At 36.8% G+C, this 17710-nt stretch overlaps 1 protein-coding gene across 1 annotated transcript in view; it reads left to right on the top strand.

The window, feature by feature from the left end:
- LOC131163387 (uncharacterized) overlaps positions 1-17710 on the top strand; it is a 39570-nt gene extending 21860 nt beyond the window's left edge. Inside the window, exon 3 of the mRNA XM_058119982.1 lies at positions 17433-17710. Within this exon, the coding sequence (XP_057975965.1) occupies positions 17433-17710 (278 nt within the window). The remainder of the gene's footprint in view (positions 1-17432) is intronic.

Genomic DNA, 17710 nt, shown 5'->3' with positions numbered 1-17710 from the left:
ATATGTGAAATAATGTTTTAAATGATATTTTCTATAATTTAAATTGCATGATATGCTTTAAGAACCCTGGGGACCAGTGTAGTGTGAGCACGGTACTGTTGCTAGAGATTTGTTATGTGGCCATGTGCGCCCACACCTCTGCTGAGAGGTGTAGGGTGGCCTTGAACAATTTGCCTACGTGAGGAGAATGCATCCTTGGGTGAGGGCAATCGGACCAGCAGTTGGAGCTGTGTGTACCCGCGGAGTATGTTAGCGGAGAGTATAGATGACTACTGTCTGGGTGGATCCCCCAGGACATTAGTCTAGCCTTCAGGCCGCAGAACCCGTGCCATGGGGATGTAAATGGCGTGTTTGTCACAAGGAGTGTCTTACATGCATATCTGTTAATTTATGTGAATACGGTTAATTAATAAGATAACTTCGAGGGCTTACTGAGAAAGGTGAGTGCCTTGGTAGCAATAATGGTACTAGAGTAGAGGGAAGCTACTCGTATGGGCTGGTAATCTTCCCTATCCTCGACTAATTGTGTGTGTGAGTGTAAACTAAGAATGTTTTCATAAATGTGTTTATTTATTTAACGAACTGGTTATTTTTTGTACACTAAATGCATGTGGGCCACACACTGACATTAACTTAGTTTTTCCCTTACTGAGCTGTGCCTCACCCCTACTTTACAAACTGTCTTTTCAGAAAATCCTAGAGATCAGATCTAGCAGGCAAGAGGAGCTGGGCTAGTGGTATAAATTTTATGTAGGTAGTGTGTAGATAGAGATTTTATTTTTGTTTAGTTTTATGGGATGTAATTATGTGAAAATGGATATATTTGTGTATAAAGATAGTTAGAACTCTAGTAATGTAATTTGAGGTTTTTTATATTTTATCTCCGCTACGTATGTGTGTTTTATATTTGATGATAAGGTATCAGGTACACTGACGTCACTAAAGTAGCATTCCGGTCCCACGGGGCAAGTTGGGGTAGTTACAAACCGTGCGAGTTAATAAAATAAATATTTGAGGTGAAGTGAAACTCTTCGCCTGAGGGCTTACTGAGTAAGGTGAGTGCCTTGATAAGTATCAGATGTGGCCATACCCGGCTGCATAACGTATTAGGGCAGAGGAAGCTACCTGTATGGGCGGGTAGTCTTCCTTATTCTCAGGAACTTTGCGGGTAAATATGTGTTGGAAATCATTGAATTTGAGAAATGGTTTTAAAGCTTATAACTTGTGTTGTATATCTATATAATTATGAGAATGTGAATATTAGTATATTTTCTCAGATGAATTGTTGTTTTGAAAAGTAAAGCATGTTATAACTGAACTCATATGGCCATACACTGTAAATAATTTATTCCTTCTTACTAAGATGTGTCTCTCCCAAAATATCTAAATTTTTCAAGGGATAGAGATAGGCCAGGCAATAGAGCTTTGTGACCATTAGGAGCTGAGACCCTGACACACAAGGTGAGTTTCTGGACTAGGGGAGGTGTAATTCTCCTAGTGTTGGGTAGTTTTTGAGTTTGTGATAATGATGTATATGTGTGTATGTAGATACTCTGGGTATTGTATTCTGAATGATATAAATACACTGTGTTCTGCTGTTAGGTTTTCTAAATAAAATGACTTTTTACCTGGTACCCAATGCAGGTTGGGTCGTACGAATGGTAGTAGGGTTGTTGACGTGGCCGATTTGTGAATGTTATATGACGTGTGAATATTTCATTAATTTATTTATTATAAAAAAAAATTTGTATGGAAAAATCGGGGCATCACGCTACGAGTTCCCGGTAATGTCATTCGGATTGACAAACACACCAACTGTGTTCATGGATTTAATGAATTAGGTATTCTATAAGTACTTAGACCAGTTTGTTGTGGTGTTCATTGATGATATACTGGTCTACTCAAAGAATCTTGAGGAGCACGAGGGTAATTTGAGACTGGCTTTGCAGGTGCTGAGGGAAAAGAAACAGAATGCTAAATTCAAGAAATGTGAATTTTGGTTGAGGCAGGTTACTTTCCTTGAGCACGTGACCTCCGAGGAGGGTATTTCAGTTGATCTGAGTAAAATAGAGGCAATAGTGAGTTGGCTGAGACCGGTGAATGTTCAAGGGGTCAGAAGCTTCCTAGGTCTGGTAGGGTACTACCAACGTTTTGTGGATGGCTTCTCCAAATTATCACGTCCACTGACAAGACTCATGAGAAAGAACGTGAAATTTGATTGGACCGATGAGTGTGAGCAGAGCTTCCAGGAGTTGAAGCGGAAGCTGGTCACTACACCAGTATTATCCATCCCATTCGGGGAAGATGGTTTTGTGATATACAATGACACGTCCTAGAAGAGACTCGGGTGTGTATGTATGCAGCACGGGAGAGTCATCGCCTACGCATCTAGACAGCTTAAAGAGTATGAAAAGAACTACCCTGTGCACGATCTAGAGTTAGCTGCAGTGGTGTATGCTCTGAAAATCTAGAGGCATTATCATTATGGTGGGAAATGCGATATCTTCACTGATCATAAAAGCTTAAAGTATTTCTTCACCCAGAAAGATTTGAATATGCTGTAGAGAATATGGTTGGAGCTCATCAAGGATTATGATTGTACTATCAGCTACCATCCTGGGAAGGCAAACGTGGTGGCTAATGCTCTGAGTAGAAAAATAGCAGGAGTAGCGGTGTCAGCAATGGAGATTCAACACCCTATCCAGATGGATTTGGAGAGGTTAGGCATGGAGCTGATAGAGGGTGATCACCAGACATTCATTGCCAACTTGGTAGTACAACCTACCTTACAGGAGAAAATTAAAGCTGCACAGAAGAATGACGTAGAGTTGGTAAATAGAGAAAGTGCACGATGGAAAGGAAGAGGAGTTCAATATTTCAGAGGATGGAGCTCTGAAGTTCTGTGCCAGACTATGAGTTCCTGCAGATGCTGAGATCAGGAGGACTATATTAGAGGAGGCTCATAGATCCCTGTACACAGTTCATCCTGGTAGCACTAGAATGTATCAGGATCTTCGAGAGACTTTCTGGTGAAGCGGAATGAAGAGGGAGATAACTGAATTCATGCAGCAATGTTTGACGTGCCAGCAGATAAAGGCTGAGCACTAGAGGCCGGCAGGATAGTTGTAGCCACATCCCTGAGTGGAAGTGAGATCACATATCCATGGATTTCGTCACTAGGTTACCGCTGGCACTACATGATCAGAATGCTATCTAGGTAATTGTTGGTTGATTGCCAAAAAAAAACTCACTTTCTACCTATTAAAGTTAGCCACCCTATGTACAAACTAGCAGAGATCGTATATGCTACTAGTTGAGTTTGCCTATAATAATAGCTATCAGGTCAACATCGGCATGACACCTTATGAGGCGGTGTATGGTAGGAGCTTCCATTCACCTTTGTACTGGGATGAAATGGAGGAGAGGCGAGTTCTAGGACCAGAGTTGGTACAGTAGGCGTACGATAAAGTATGACTAATTAAAGATAGAATCAGTGCAACTCAGAGTCAGCAGAAAAGTTACGCTGATACGCGCTGCCGGGAATCAGAGTTTGATGTTGAAGATCAGGTATTTTTGAAAGTAGCACCATTTGTAAGAACTCAAAATATGAAAAATGGGTTTAAATATTAAGAGAGGGGCAAAATTGGAAATTTTCGGGTCAAGGGCTATAAAAGGAAATTTCTATTACTTCTTCATTAAGTAAACTCAATCCTATCTCTCTCTCTCTCTTTCTCTCTCTCTCTAAACTCTCTCTACTCTCTCCTTCTCTCAAGAATTCTTCGCCGATTGTTGACGGAATCAGAAAAAGAAAGCTACCACAAGGATCGTGAAAGGATTCTCTACAACTTCTACAGATCGAAATCTCGTTTTGGAGATTTTTGGGTTTCGGCGTAAAATCGAGGTAAGGCTCGGTTTTTAATTCTGATCCGGTAGTTTTGTAGGTATTAGTTTTGTGAGTATATTCTGTACTGTGATTTGCAGGTTTTGAAACTCGGTTCGCTATTGAGGGACCTTGGAGTTTGGGATTTGCTTACAGGGTTAAGGTAAGGGGAACTATGTTTATATTGGTTATTTTTGAAATCAGACTTGGTGGAACTATGGTCCATGGTCCTACGTGTGTTTTGGCTACTTATTTGGGGGGATCTAATAGGGAAAACTATGGGTCTTTCATTATTGCGATTTTTGGGAAAAAAGGGGCGACAGGCTGAATCCCGGGTTTTGTTGAAAACCGAGTATATGTGTGATTTATACTGTGATATTGGGATGGTCGTGCCTTGACTTTGTTTAAACTGTATTTTCTTGGAAAACCATGTTTTAGATTACCAAATGAGTGTGCTTTGTTAGGTTATATGAGCATGCATGTGTGTGTGATATGCGGAACTGCTGATGCGAGCGCGGTTCCAGAATTGCTAATTGGATCGCGATTCCAGATGGTTCCAGGTACTGAGAGTGGCCGGCTCTATATTCGAGGGCGTGTGTTTATCGCTTGCTACGTAGGCAAGAGTGTCCGACTCTATATCCGAGGTCGTGAGCCTATTCCGGCAGATCAGGCCGAAGGGTGTGGATCCACTAGTTTAGCGCCGGTACGATGCCATGGGAGTCGGGGACTAGCCATGTGCCGATGGCACCGTGTTCGAGGGTTGGCTACGAGCCAATGCCGTATGTCACGGGCTGGCTTTGGGCTGAAGAGTGTGACGACACTGAGGATTACTGATCATGTGTATGTATCGTGACGGGGCTACATATAAATGGCCACCATATGTGTGCGTGTATGCACTGTGTAAATTAGTTCTGGGATGTATTTAACTGCATGTATGTTTTTTTCATGATAACACTCAAATGCCACACACTGATATAACTTGTGTTCTTCCTTACTGAGAGGTGTCTCACCCCTACTGTACGTACATTTTTACAGGTCCTTCGAGTAACTGGAACTAGCGTCCTGGTGTAGGGAGCGTAGTGGCCAGTGTACTGCATTAGCACTTGGGTAAGTGCAAGGACTGTAGTTTTGTTGGGTTGCCATTTTGAGTTATATTTGGGCTCCCAGTTTGTACGTTTTGTTAGAGCCATGTTTTGCTCTTGTACAGACTCTGGTATGGTACTGCATATGTATATAGATGACCTTTTTCCGCTGTGTATATGATTGTGTTTGGATGTGTTTAGGGTGCCTAGGAACCCCACGGGTCGAACTCTCATCCTTTGTACTGTATTTGTGGTGATTTGTATGATACAGGGATAGGTTAGGTTACATTCTCACCTCCGGGTCCCATTTCGAGGTTCGAGGCGTGACACCATTGTAAGGAGATGTGAGATTTGGGAGGAAGGGTAAGCTAAGCCCTAAGTTCATTGACCCATTCGAGATATTATAGAAAGTGGGTCCAGTAGCCTATAGGCTAGCTTTACCACTAGCATTGTCCAGAATACACAACGTATTTCATGTTTCTATGTTAAGGAAATACATCCTAGACACTTCCCATGTGATCAGTTATACAAAGAAAGAGCTCAAAGATTCACTGACATATGAAGAGACACCGGTGCAGATCCTAGATAGGAAAGAACACGTATTGCACACTAAGATAATTCCGTTACTAAAAATTTTGTGGAGAAATCACGCAGTAAAGGAGGCTTTTTGGGACCCAAAGGAGGAGATATGACAGAGGTACCGAAAGCTATTTGGTGGGTATCAGAAGTAGTCAGGGGTGATAGTTTAGAGAAAATTAGTATTATTTATTTCAGTGCAAAATAGTTAAGGTGTGAATTTTATTTTAGATTATAGGATAGATAGTGTTTTTGGTTTTGGGGGAATTTTTTTTCTTTTATATATATGTATGTAATCTCCTAGAACCCTAGTTGTAACCACGACATTCCTCCGCCATAAGTGAGGGTAAGTAATAAAATAAGTAGCCAATTTGTCCTTAGAGGATGGTGCGTAGTACAGATAGCAAATTTCGAGGACAAAATTTTATCAGGAGGAAAGAATGTAAAGACCTGAAAAATTATTGCAATTAAATAATAAAAGGAAAGAGAGAAAAGGAAATTTCAAAGGGGGGACTCAGTAGGGTCTTGTCGACGAGCGCAAAGCGTTTGTCGACGAGCAGTTTTCTTGGGCACGTCGACGGGGACATGTGTCTCATCGACAAGAACTTACTGAGAGGGCTGATTTCATTGCCTAAGATTCATCGACGAGGGTTAGGTGTTCGTCGATGAACCTCCTTCTTGGTTTCTTCGACGAGGCGAAGTGGCTCGTCGACGAGGCCACGTGGCCAGCCATCTATATATAGCCAAAAATTCACTTTTCAGCAAAAAACTTGTCTTCTTTCCCTTTCTCTCACTAGAATTCGGTGCTCTCTCCTTCTGTATAGATTTATGGCTCCGTTTCTCCCTAGTTCGACGATCAGAAGCTACCACTGTGATCTTGGGGAGATTCTCCATAACCTACCTGGAGCAGAATGTTGATTTGAGAAGTTTGGGCACCATCCTGAATTCAGGGTAAGTAGATTATCTTGGTATTTTCAGTATTACCAGGTTTATCTAAGCTTAGATCTTGTGTTTTATGAGAATATACTGGTGTTTTATGGAGTAAAATTAGCGTGTTATGATTTTAGAGTTATGGTGTTTTTGGGACCCTACAGGCATAAGTTGAGGACCTCAGCGGTTATTTTTCCGAAAACCCAGGTAAATTATAGTTTAGGAAATTACGAATAGGCAGATTCAGGAAATTTGAGTATGATGATTTTTTGGTAAATTCAATGTTTTATTGGGGAATTTGTGTATATATATATATATATATATATATATATATATATATGTAATTATAGGATTTTGAGGTTGGTACGCTGAGGGCGTGAGGGTTGAATTGGAGGCAAGCCTTCCAGTCAGATAGTAAGGAAAATATGCTATACTAAGAATTTTGGAATGTTTATCAGTAAATTATATGTTTTTCCATATTATTATCCAGTACGCAAATTATTTTTATTTTAGAAGATACAATTTTCAGAATATGGAATATTTATTTATTTAGTAGTGTGGCATGAGACATTATCAAATCAGTACAAAAATCCTACAATTTTCAGATTACTATGATTTAGAGTATTTATGCAGAAATATGTTTTATTTGATTTTATAGAATTATGAATTACAATGTATATACAGATATATATATTTTATAGCATTTACAGATTACCATGATTCCTAGAATTTTAAATCCATAACACTATGATATTACAGTTTATATAGTTCAGATATTATAGATAAGTTATTACAACTATTACAGTTCAGATATTACAGATTGGTTATTACAGTTATTACAGTTCAGATATTATAGTATTTTCAAAATAGTTTATAATGTTATGGTTATTTTGGAATCATGATGAAACGGTAAGATGTATATATAGAAAATAGTATTATACAGTATCAAACCCTGATGAATCAGTTCAGATATCAGCAAAGCATGGTACCATTGCTATCACAGATCAAAGTGCAACCACACATCTCAGATAGTGTGTGGAAGATTCTATCAACTGCGCCTGGAGAGATTGCAGGCTCCCTAGAAGACTGGGTTGAGGGGGCTGGTTTGACGAGGTAAATACCAATACCGTGCCTTGGAGGGATTACAGATGGTCGGGCTGAGGATTGGTAGAGTTATAGTTGACTTATCCTGGTAGGCTAAGTAGAGTTGAGTCTCGCTTACGGGCTGTACAACCCTATCATAAGGGGTTAAATCACGACGTACAATTTTCCAAAGTAAATACCATAGTTATGTATATGTATACAAATTTACAGAATATCAGCAGATATATTATGATACTAGAAGTATGAAAAAGTAGAAAATGCAGATATTACTGTTGTATTTTAAACTATAATAGATGCAAGTTGTACTGTATATTGTTTTACTAGCTTTTATAGTTTCAGATATTTATTAGTATAGTATTTATGGAACTCAGTCACCACGCACTAGTAATAGCATATTTCCTCTTACTGAACGTTGTTTCATCCTAGTGATTTAACATTTTTCAGGTGATCCAACTAGATGAATAGATCAGGCTCACCGATAGAGGGTTTGTTGCATTGCCCTGGTTATGGGGTAAGTGTTTTCAGGGAGATGTGCTTTTGGGTAGTTTTCCAAGGTTTTTGGTGGATGTTACTGGGAGATGTGTTTTTGTGTATGTATATTTTGGGGAATTATTGAATTCTAGTATTGTAAATATGGATGTACAGTTTTATGTTTTCCGCTGCGTAGGTGTGCAAAATGAACAGGGTTTCCTCAGTGCTCATTTGGGGTCTGAGATGGTATAGTAGATAATCCAAGGGTATTAGAGTAAATTAAGTTTCAGTATATAGTAAAGTTTAATTGAAAAAAAAATGGTATAGATTTTCGGGTCGTTACACTCATACTACTACTCCTTTGCTATATTAATCCCTGTGAGAGTACCTTGAGTGAGTATTCGTTATTCCCATTTGCTAGAAACTCTCATTTGTTCATTATATGTTTGATTTTTGGGCTGAGAGTTGAGCATAAGTTTTTCCCTAGATTTAATTTAATAAATATTTTGTGTGGGAAAACTTAAAGCTTGTGGGACTTGGCATTTGAATTGCAAGATACCTTAGCTTGTGTTTTTGAGTGTGCAAAAATATTTTCACAAACTCATTTTCTGAATATCTCTTGTGTTTGAATATTGAGAAAATATTTTTAGAGATATTTTGATTACTCTTGGTGAAAATCTTTGAAACCCTAAACTGTTATTGAAATTTACATCTATACATTATTTCAAATATTAGCTTGTTAATACACTCTTGTGCTTAATTAAATATAGACACTATATCGAGTGTTGAGTGCACACATATAGTACTGAGCTTATAGTTATTATATTATTGATGTGCATTGATTGATACTGGTACAAATCTGTTTGTTTGAGAAGCATATATTTTGTACACATCTTCTATTGTGATTTGGTTGTATTCTAGGCATGGCTTGAGGAGGCGTTAATCCAACTCGGAAGGATTGATTGTAAAGGTTGAGGTCAGCCCTATGTTAATTTGACCTTGTTGTATTTATGTAATAACCTGAAAAAAAATTAATTAATTAAAATTATCAATTAATTAATTAATTAATTATTATTAAATTAATTAATTAAATAAACAAATAAAAGGAATAGTAAAAAAATTTTAAATTTTAATTAAAATTATTTATTAGTAATTAATTAATTAAACATTAATAACTTGAATTAATTGAATTAAGTAAAATGGTGGTTTTATATATATATATATATATATATATAAGTATATAATATGATGTTATGTAAAGTAAGTAAAGAAAAAAAAAAGAAAAAGAGAAAGAAAGCTTAACATTGAAATTGGAATCTGTTTCAATTAGAAACAAAAGCTCGGCGGCCTCTCCATGTCTCTCTCTCAATCTCTCGTCTCTCTCCTTCGTCTCCTCTCCCTCTATCCTCAAATTTTCAATAGATATTTAGCCGATAGAGAAACGGAAGGTACTGTTGGATTCCTAACTCCGCCACTGACATTTCTACTGAAACAAATTTGTCGTGGGAGCAGCATAGACACCACTCCTAGGGAACAGAATATTTCCTCTAAATCCTTAATTTCTCCTTAGATCTTAAGTCAAATCGACGATCGGGCACCACCATGGGGTCCTAGTCACGATCATCGTCATTTTGGCTGGAGTAAATTTCTAATTGGGGTTTTCTAGGCCCCACTCCAAAGCGAGAGTGAGATTTGGGGAATTGGGTAAATTGGTTATATTTGAGGGTATAGCTGTTTATTTGGTATTTAAGAGCCTAGGAAATATTAAAATAATATTTTTATTTAGGATTAATTTAATGGAATTAGGATTTTTGATTCAGGGTCTGGGTGAGCACCGTAAGTATTTTTCGAGGTCCCTGTTGGCGTAGTTCAAGAAACCAGGTAAGGAGAAAAATATATATTAAAACAGAATTTTTATGAATTTAATAAAAAATGAATTGTGTTATATATACGTGTATATGTTTCGGTATGGGTTTAAAATGCCAACCATTTAAATTATGTTTTTCCGAGTTTAGGGCAATTTATTAAATATGTATATGCGAAAATGAACTAATGAAAGTGAAAAATATTTTTAGAATAATTATGTAAGAAATGAAAGACATTTTCAATATATAAACGTTAAATGTTTGTTAGCTTATTTTACAGGCAATGTATGAATTATTTTTTCTAAATTGTGTGACATGAGTAAAAGTAAATTCTGTGCAAATATATGTTAAATGTATGAGATGCAGGCTAAGTAAGTAAAACATTGAGAATAAAATACAATATGAACTATGCTGCTTGTGTATGTTAATGCAACCATGTAAATGTATGACAACTGAAAGCCGTGTTAGTAGATTTTAGCTCATTTCTATGTGGACTAACTAATGATAGCTAAAAAGAGCTGTGTTAGCAGATTTTAGAGCATTTTTATGTGGACTAACTGATGACGGCTACAGAGCGGTTGTAGTACGAATGAATGAAATGAAAATGGAATGAAAAGTCAATGAAATAACAATGGAATGAAATGTGAAAAGTGAACGATGTAAATGAGAAAGAGTCACTTAAAGTGAAAAGAAATGAAATGTTAAAGGTATGAACATGAACAGATGTGAATGGTTGAATAATGACAGAAAGAATAATGTATTATGATATTAGAAATATCTATGCTCATAGAACATGTTACGATTGGGTAGGGCATACTCTTCACTTGAGGGCTTGCCGAGGAAGGCGAGTGCGCTAGTAACTTCATATGTGGTAGTAGCTGCATAACGTACTAGGGCAGAGGGAACCTACTTGTATGGGTGGGTAGATTTCCCTATCCTTGGGCCCTCGCTGGTAAACCTTTGTTTGAACTGTGTGAGTATGAGATTAATCTAATACTTGAGGGCTTACTGACTAAGGTGAGTGCCCTGGTATGCTTTAGTAGCAACCCTTGGGTTGCCAAATGTATCAGAGCAGAGGGGTGCTACTTGTATGGGTGGGTAATCACCCCTATCTTTGGGTAATCTTATGGGATTAAATATTTTGCATGTGTTTGATTAGGTTCAGAGAATGATTTCAGAAATTATGTTAACGATTTTCAAATGTTAAATATTATGTTGTTATATAAACTCATGTTAGCCATACGCTGCTTTAATATATTATTTCTTCCCTTACTGAGATGTGTCTCACCCGAATATGAATTTATCTTTTTTAGGATTTCTTCGAGATCGAGCTTAGAGAGCTCGGGGTTTTATAACATTTTTCGGAGATATAAGAAAAAAGGTATAAACATTTTAATTGTGTTTTTAGGAATGTAAATATTTTATGTTTTATGTTTTAAGTCTTCTAGATTTTATGAATGGTTGTGAAACATACTAGTGTTGTGAATATTGGAAGTGTAGGTTATGTTTTGAAGATATGTATATATGTGAACACAAGTGGATGCATGGTTTATTATGGTGTATAGATAGGAGTAGAAAACTCTGGTATTATATTTTTTGGAAGATTATAATTCTATTTTCCGCTGCATACATGATATTATAATATGAGTTATTAGGTAAATGAATGGATTAGTAGCACTCCGGGCCCACGTAGAGGACAGGGCCGTTACAGATGGTATCAGAGAAATGTCCAACCGAAAGTGTGATTAGATTCACATCGCTTAGATATGGAAATATTAGAGTATTAGATTAGGGATGATTTATACCAGAGTATAGGATTGAGTTGCGATAAGGATAGGGATGGGTAGATTAAGATACCGTTAGGAATTCTGAGTTGTGTTTCATAAGCTTGGGGGCAGAAATCCCTTGATGGTCTTCTGTGTTTTTCTGAAGAAGTAGCTAACTTTAAAAAATCATGTTAAATCCATTGATGGTGATGTTTCTGAGCAGAGAAATTAGAACTTGAAATTTGAACTCGATGGTTAGGCTGGTTGATTTAGGGAGAAAAATCTTTAAAAGAGAATAATTTAGGTGATGTGATTAAATCATTTGTGGCAAATTGAGTGTTTGATATTTAAATTGGAGGGTATGGAAATGTGTGGTATGAGGTTGGATAGTTGATTCAAAAGTTATGGTATCAGTGGAAAACCAGTAGGTACCTCTAGGTAGAGGTGGATCAACATGAGTGTACTTGTTGATCCCGACTGAGGCAGATGATGTCAGGGGCGCAGGTATAGGCTTATGATTAAGATAATAATGATTTGATTTTGTTATGGATGATTGAGAAGTTTATATGATGATTTTATTTCATTGTGGATAATATAGGAATTTATTTGATAGAAGTATTGGGATATAGTGAGTTAATGAGTGTCTGAAATGAGGAAATGATTGATTAGATAGCAAAATTTCGAGGACGAAATTCTTTTAAGGGAGGAAGAATGTAATAACTCCAAAAAAAATTAATTAATTAAATAAAAAAATAAAAGGAATAGTAATTTTTAAAAAAATTAAATTAAAATTTATTATTAGTAATTAATTAATTAATTAAACATTATTAACTTGAATTAATTGAATTAAGTAAAATGGTGGTTATATATATATATATATATATATATATATATATATATAAATATAAGTATATAATATGATGTTATGTAAAGTAAGTAAAGAAAAAAAAAAGAAAAAAAGAAAGCTTAACATTGAAATTGGAATCTGTTTCAATAAGAAATAGAAGCTTGGCGGCCTCTCCACGTCGCTCTCTCAATCTCTCGTCTCTCTCCTTCATCTCCTCTCCCTCTCTCCTTATAATATATTAGGATATTAGAAGTATCTATGCTCGTAGAACATGTTATGATTGGGCGGGACGTACTCTTCGCCTGAGGGCTTACCAAGGAAGGCGAGTGCTCTAGTAACTTCAGATATGGCAGTAGCTACATAACGTACTAGGGTAGAGGGAACCTACTTGTATGGGCATGTAGATTTCTCTATCTTTTGGGCCTTCGTGTAATGACCTGAAGAATAAGGGTATTTAAATAATAAAGAGGGATAGAAATGAGAACAGAAACAGAAGGAGGTAGCAGACTTTGTCGACGACATTGCATTTTGGATATAATAACCCAAGGGATTTTCTCATGGCTTTGTCGACGAACACAGGGGATTCGTCGACGAGGGTACAAGAGGGCCTTGTGGATGAAGACCAGTTTCGTTGACGAGAAGATATTGTGAGAAGATTTTTGGAAGTCTGAAATTCGTCGACGAGGGTGCAGGTTTGTCGACGAACTTTCTACAAGACTCGTCAACGAGGTGATGTGTCTCGTCGACGAATCCGACTCTATAAATAGCTGAAAGTTGGATTTTTACGCAGAAATTTACAGAAATTCACTCCCTTTCTCTCTCTCCTACGGCTCCACCTCCATCTCTCTTCGATTTGTGCCTCGTCGTTCGTCGGATCGACGATCTAAGGCCACCACGACGCTCTTGGGGAAGTTCTCTCCAAGTCTGCTGAAGCGGATCGTCGGTAGGATGAAGTTGGATTTCGTCCCAAATTCAGGGTAAGGTCTTTTAAGCAAAATTTGGTTTAGAGGTAGTTGTAGGAAATGTAGTAGACGTAGAAATAATGATGTTTTGTTCTGGGATTTATTTTTTTCAGGATGTTGAGTGGAGAACCCTGCGAGTGTAGGACCCGCTACAGTAGGGTGATTTTAGTAGAAATCAGGTAAGAGAAATATGCTATTTTAGGCAGAAATTTATACAGTTTATCAATTATGAATTATATATTTTAAATCATTGTGTGGCTTGAGAATATAGATATAGTACAGAGACATGCTTTGCAGTATTTTTCAAAACTATGTTTTAAAGAATATATAGGCAGTGAATATATTTTACAGAAATTACAGAATACCATGATTAAACAGTTTTCAGTACCATGACATACAGTTTTACAGTTCATTTCAGAAATACAGTTGATACAGATACAGTTTATCATAGCGTCATGGTTAATACAGATATTACAAAATCATGGTAAAACAGATAGATTGTATATAGTAATGTATTATTTAGTATCTGACCGTGATGGATCAGACAGTAGAACACGGTACCGTTGCTATATACAGATATTCAGTATAGAGTGCAACTACCTATTCAGAAAATACGTGGTATGTAGGTTAATCAAATGCCCAGGAGCGGATAGGCTCCCCATCAGATATGGATTGAGGAGGGCTGATCAGACTGATGGAGTATAGTGGTTTATCTTGGTCGGCTAGCCAGGGTAGATCCCGCCTTCGGGCTGCACAACCCTGTCATGAGAGGTTATATCATGACATACAGCCGTCCAGGGAAGTTTTCAGTTTTTATTATATGTATATACAGTTTTACAATAACAGAGGGCGTACTTATGTATAGTATAAGTATTATGTATAGAAACCTAAAAATACAGTTATGCTAAGCAACATGGGATGGTGGTTGTTATATTATTTGTACTATATCTTCAGATTCAGTTATATGTGTTTATATAGAAACAGAACTTCTCAGTATTATAACTCATTTGTCACACACTAGTAATAGCATATTTCGTCTTACTGAGCGTTAGCTCATCCCATTACTTTAATATTTTTCAGGTAACCCAGATAGGCGAGTGGATCAGGCTCGTAAATAGAGGGGCCTCAGTACTGCCCTGTCAGTAGAGTGAGTATTTTTTAGAGTATTTATGTATAGTCCTAGCCCAGTTGAGGGTATTTGAGAAACAATCTTATATGTTTATTTTGGGGACACATTTTAGCACTCTGGTATTGTATATTTTCTCGATGGTGTTTATATGGATTCCTCTTCTCACTACTTAGGTTTATGGTTCGGTTTTAGTAGGTATCAGAGCATTATAAATTTTACAGTATATATTTAAAAAAAAAAAAAAAAGCCCCCAGTTAAATAGCAGGTTGTTACACTTCGCAGGTAAACCTTTGTTTGAACTGTGTGAGTACGAGATTAATTTAATACTTGAGGGTTTACTGAGTAAGGTGAGTGCCCTGGTATGCTTCAGTTGCGACCCTTGGGTTGCTAAATGTATCAAAGCAGAGGGGTGCTACTTGTATAAATGGGTAATCACCCCTATCCTTGGGTAATTTTGTGGGGTTAAATATTTTGCTTGTATTTGATTAGGTTTAGAGAATGATTTCAGAAATTATGTTAACAATTTTCAAATGTTAAATATTATGTTGTTATATAAACTCAGGTTAGCCACACGCTGCTTTAATATATTGTTTCTTCCCTTACTGAGATGTGTCTCACCCGAATATGAATTTATCTTTTTCAGAATTTCCTCGAGATCGAGCATAGAGAGCTCGAGGTTTTATACCATTTTTGGGAGATATAAGAAAAATGGTATAAACATTTTACTGATGTTTTTGGGAATGTAAATATTTTATGTTTTATGTTTTAAGTCTTCTAGATTTTCTGAATGATTGTGAAACATACTAGTGGTTTGAATATTGGAAGTGTAGGTTATGTTTTGGAGATATGTATATATGTGAACACAGGTGGATGCATGGTTTATTATGGTGTATAGATAGGAGTAGAATACTCTGGTATTATCTGGTGTTATCTCTCTTTGCTTGCTTTTTTGTGCATGTGTAATTAGTTTACTTGTGTGATTTAATTTTAGCTGAATATATTAATTTATTTTATATCTGTACTAGATTGACCCTAGGGTTGTTTTATACTGCTGTTGGATAATTGACCTAGGGGAGAAATTTTTAAAATACCAATTCACCCCCTCTTGGGATTACAGTAAAGCTAATATCTTTCAATGGTCAAAATCGACATCAGAAAGTTGCCATTGATGAGCATAATTTTTGCAAGCAGAAAGGTCATTGGAAAACTCAATGTCCATTATTATTACTTAAGGTACAACAACAAGCTTCGAAGCCTAGGCATTATAACACTGCAGCCACTACATCATTAGAAGAGTAGTCTCCCACCGTGCCTACACTATCTACTACTGCAGAGCAATTGCACAAACTTCTTTCTACATCAAAGCCTAATGCCTTATCTATTTCTCCCTTCATAGGTCTGTCCTCCTCATCCACTACACATATATCTTCGTCCACTTGGATATTTGATTCAGGTGATGCTCATTATATGTCAAATGACATCTCTATATTTACATCAATATCTTCTACCTTGACACCTTCATCTATTTTGGCTATCAATGGTACCCCAATGCCATTGGTAGGTACTGGTTCCATCATTTCATCTTGTTTGTGTCTCTTTGATGTTTATTGTATTCATCAACTTTCATTGAATTTGATTTCTATTAGTCAACTATGTGATTTTGGATGTTGTGTTTACTTTACTCCAACCTCATGTTTTGTGCAGGATCCACATTCTAAGAAGCTGATTGGGACAGGCCGTAGGAAAAGGGGATTGTAGTATCAGAATAGTTTTGGGTCAAAGAATTTGTTGGTTCTAGTATTGACTTGTCTTCATTTCGTTTAAGTTCAAATTCTTCTAATTTTTATTTATGTCGTTCACACCTTGGACATGTTTTTAGTTCTCGACGGAGATTTTTGGCTTCCACAGGAGTGTTAGGAAATTTATGTTCTCATGACATTTCTGATTGTAGTAGTTGTAAGCTTGCAAAATTCTATGTTTTTCCCTTTGATAAAAGTACATCAATTTCTCTTGCACCCTTTGATTTGCTTCTACTACCTCAAAGGGAGGGTCTCGATATTATGTTTCTTTCATTAATGATTATACTCGATTTTTTTGGATATATCTTATGAAAAAATGTTATGATTTCATTAGCATTTATAAAATGTTTCGTGCTTTTGTTCAAACTCAACATTAAGCTATCTTTAAGTGTTTCAACTGCAATTTTGGGGGGGGGGGTATAATTCTACAGATTTTTCAGCCCTACTCACCTTCGATAGCACTATACATCAATCATCATGCACAGATACTCTTGAGCAAAATGGTGTGGCTGAAAGAAAACATAGACACATCATTGAGACAACTCGATCCCTTTCCTGTCTAGTAATGTTCCCAAATTTTTCTGGGGAGAAGCAGTTCTTACTGCCACATATTTGATTAACAAAATTCCTATTACTCTTACTTTGGGAGTCTCTCCTTATAAGAAATTGTACGACAAGGCTCTAGAATATATTTATTTGAGAGTATTTGGTTGCACATGTTTTATCCTTCGTCCTCATACTGGGCGTTCTAAGTTGTCTACACGATCCTCTATGCATGAGTTTCTTGGTTATGGTGATGGACAAAAAGGATATCTTTGTTATGATCTGAAAACACAAAAACTTTATGTTTCTCGTCACGCCACCTTTTTTTAACACATTCCTTTCTTCTCTATTCCAACAAGTTCTAGCATCTTAAATGAGCCCGACCTTGTAAATATTGATCCATTTAATTGTGATATTGATTCAAAATCTTCCCTAGTTGCTCCCATCTCTTCAACTTGTCCTTTATTTTCTTCTACAGGTACAAATTCCCCATCCTCCTTTGCGGACTCCTCTTCATCTTCTGATCATGTGGACCCTGTATCTTCTCATTATCCAATGAGACTTTGTAAGCCTCCTTCTCATCTTGATTCATATGTTCTTGCGTCTAATTCTTGTTATTCTCCTAGTTTTGCTACTTTTTTAGTTTCTCTTCAATCCCATTGTCATCTTTCTTCCTATAAGGAGGCAACTCTTGACCCTATTTGGCAACAGACTATGAATGAAGAACTTGCTGCTTTATATAAGACTGACACATAG

This window comes from Malania oleifera, chromosome 9, assembly GCF_029873635.1.
Source record: "Malania oleifera isolate guangnan ecotype guangnan chromosome 9, ASM2987363v1, whole genome shotgun sequence".
Taxonomy (NCBI): Eukaryota; Viridiplantae; Streptophyta; class Magnoliopsida; order Santalales; family Ximeniaceae; genus Malania; species Malania oleifera.
The sequence above is the reverse complement of the archived record's forward strand: the minus strand, read 5'-3'. Positions and strand labels throughout refer to the sequence as shown.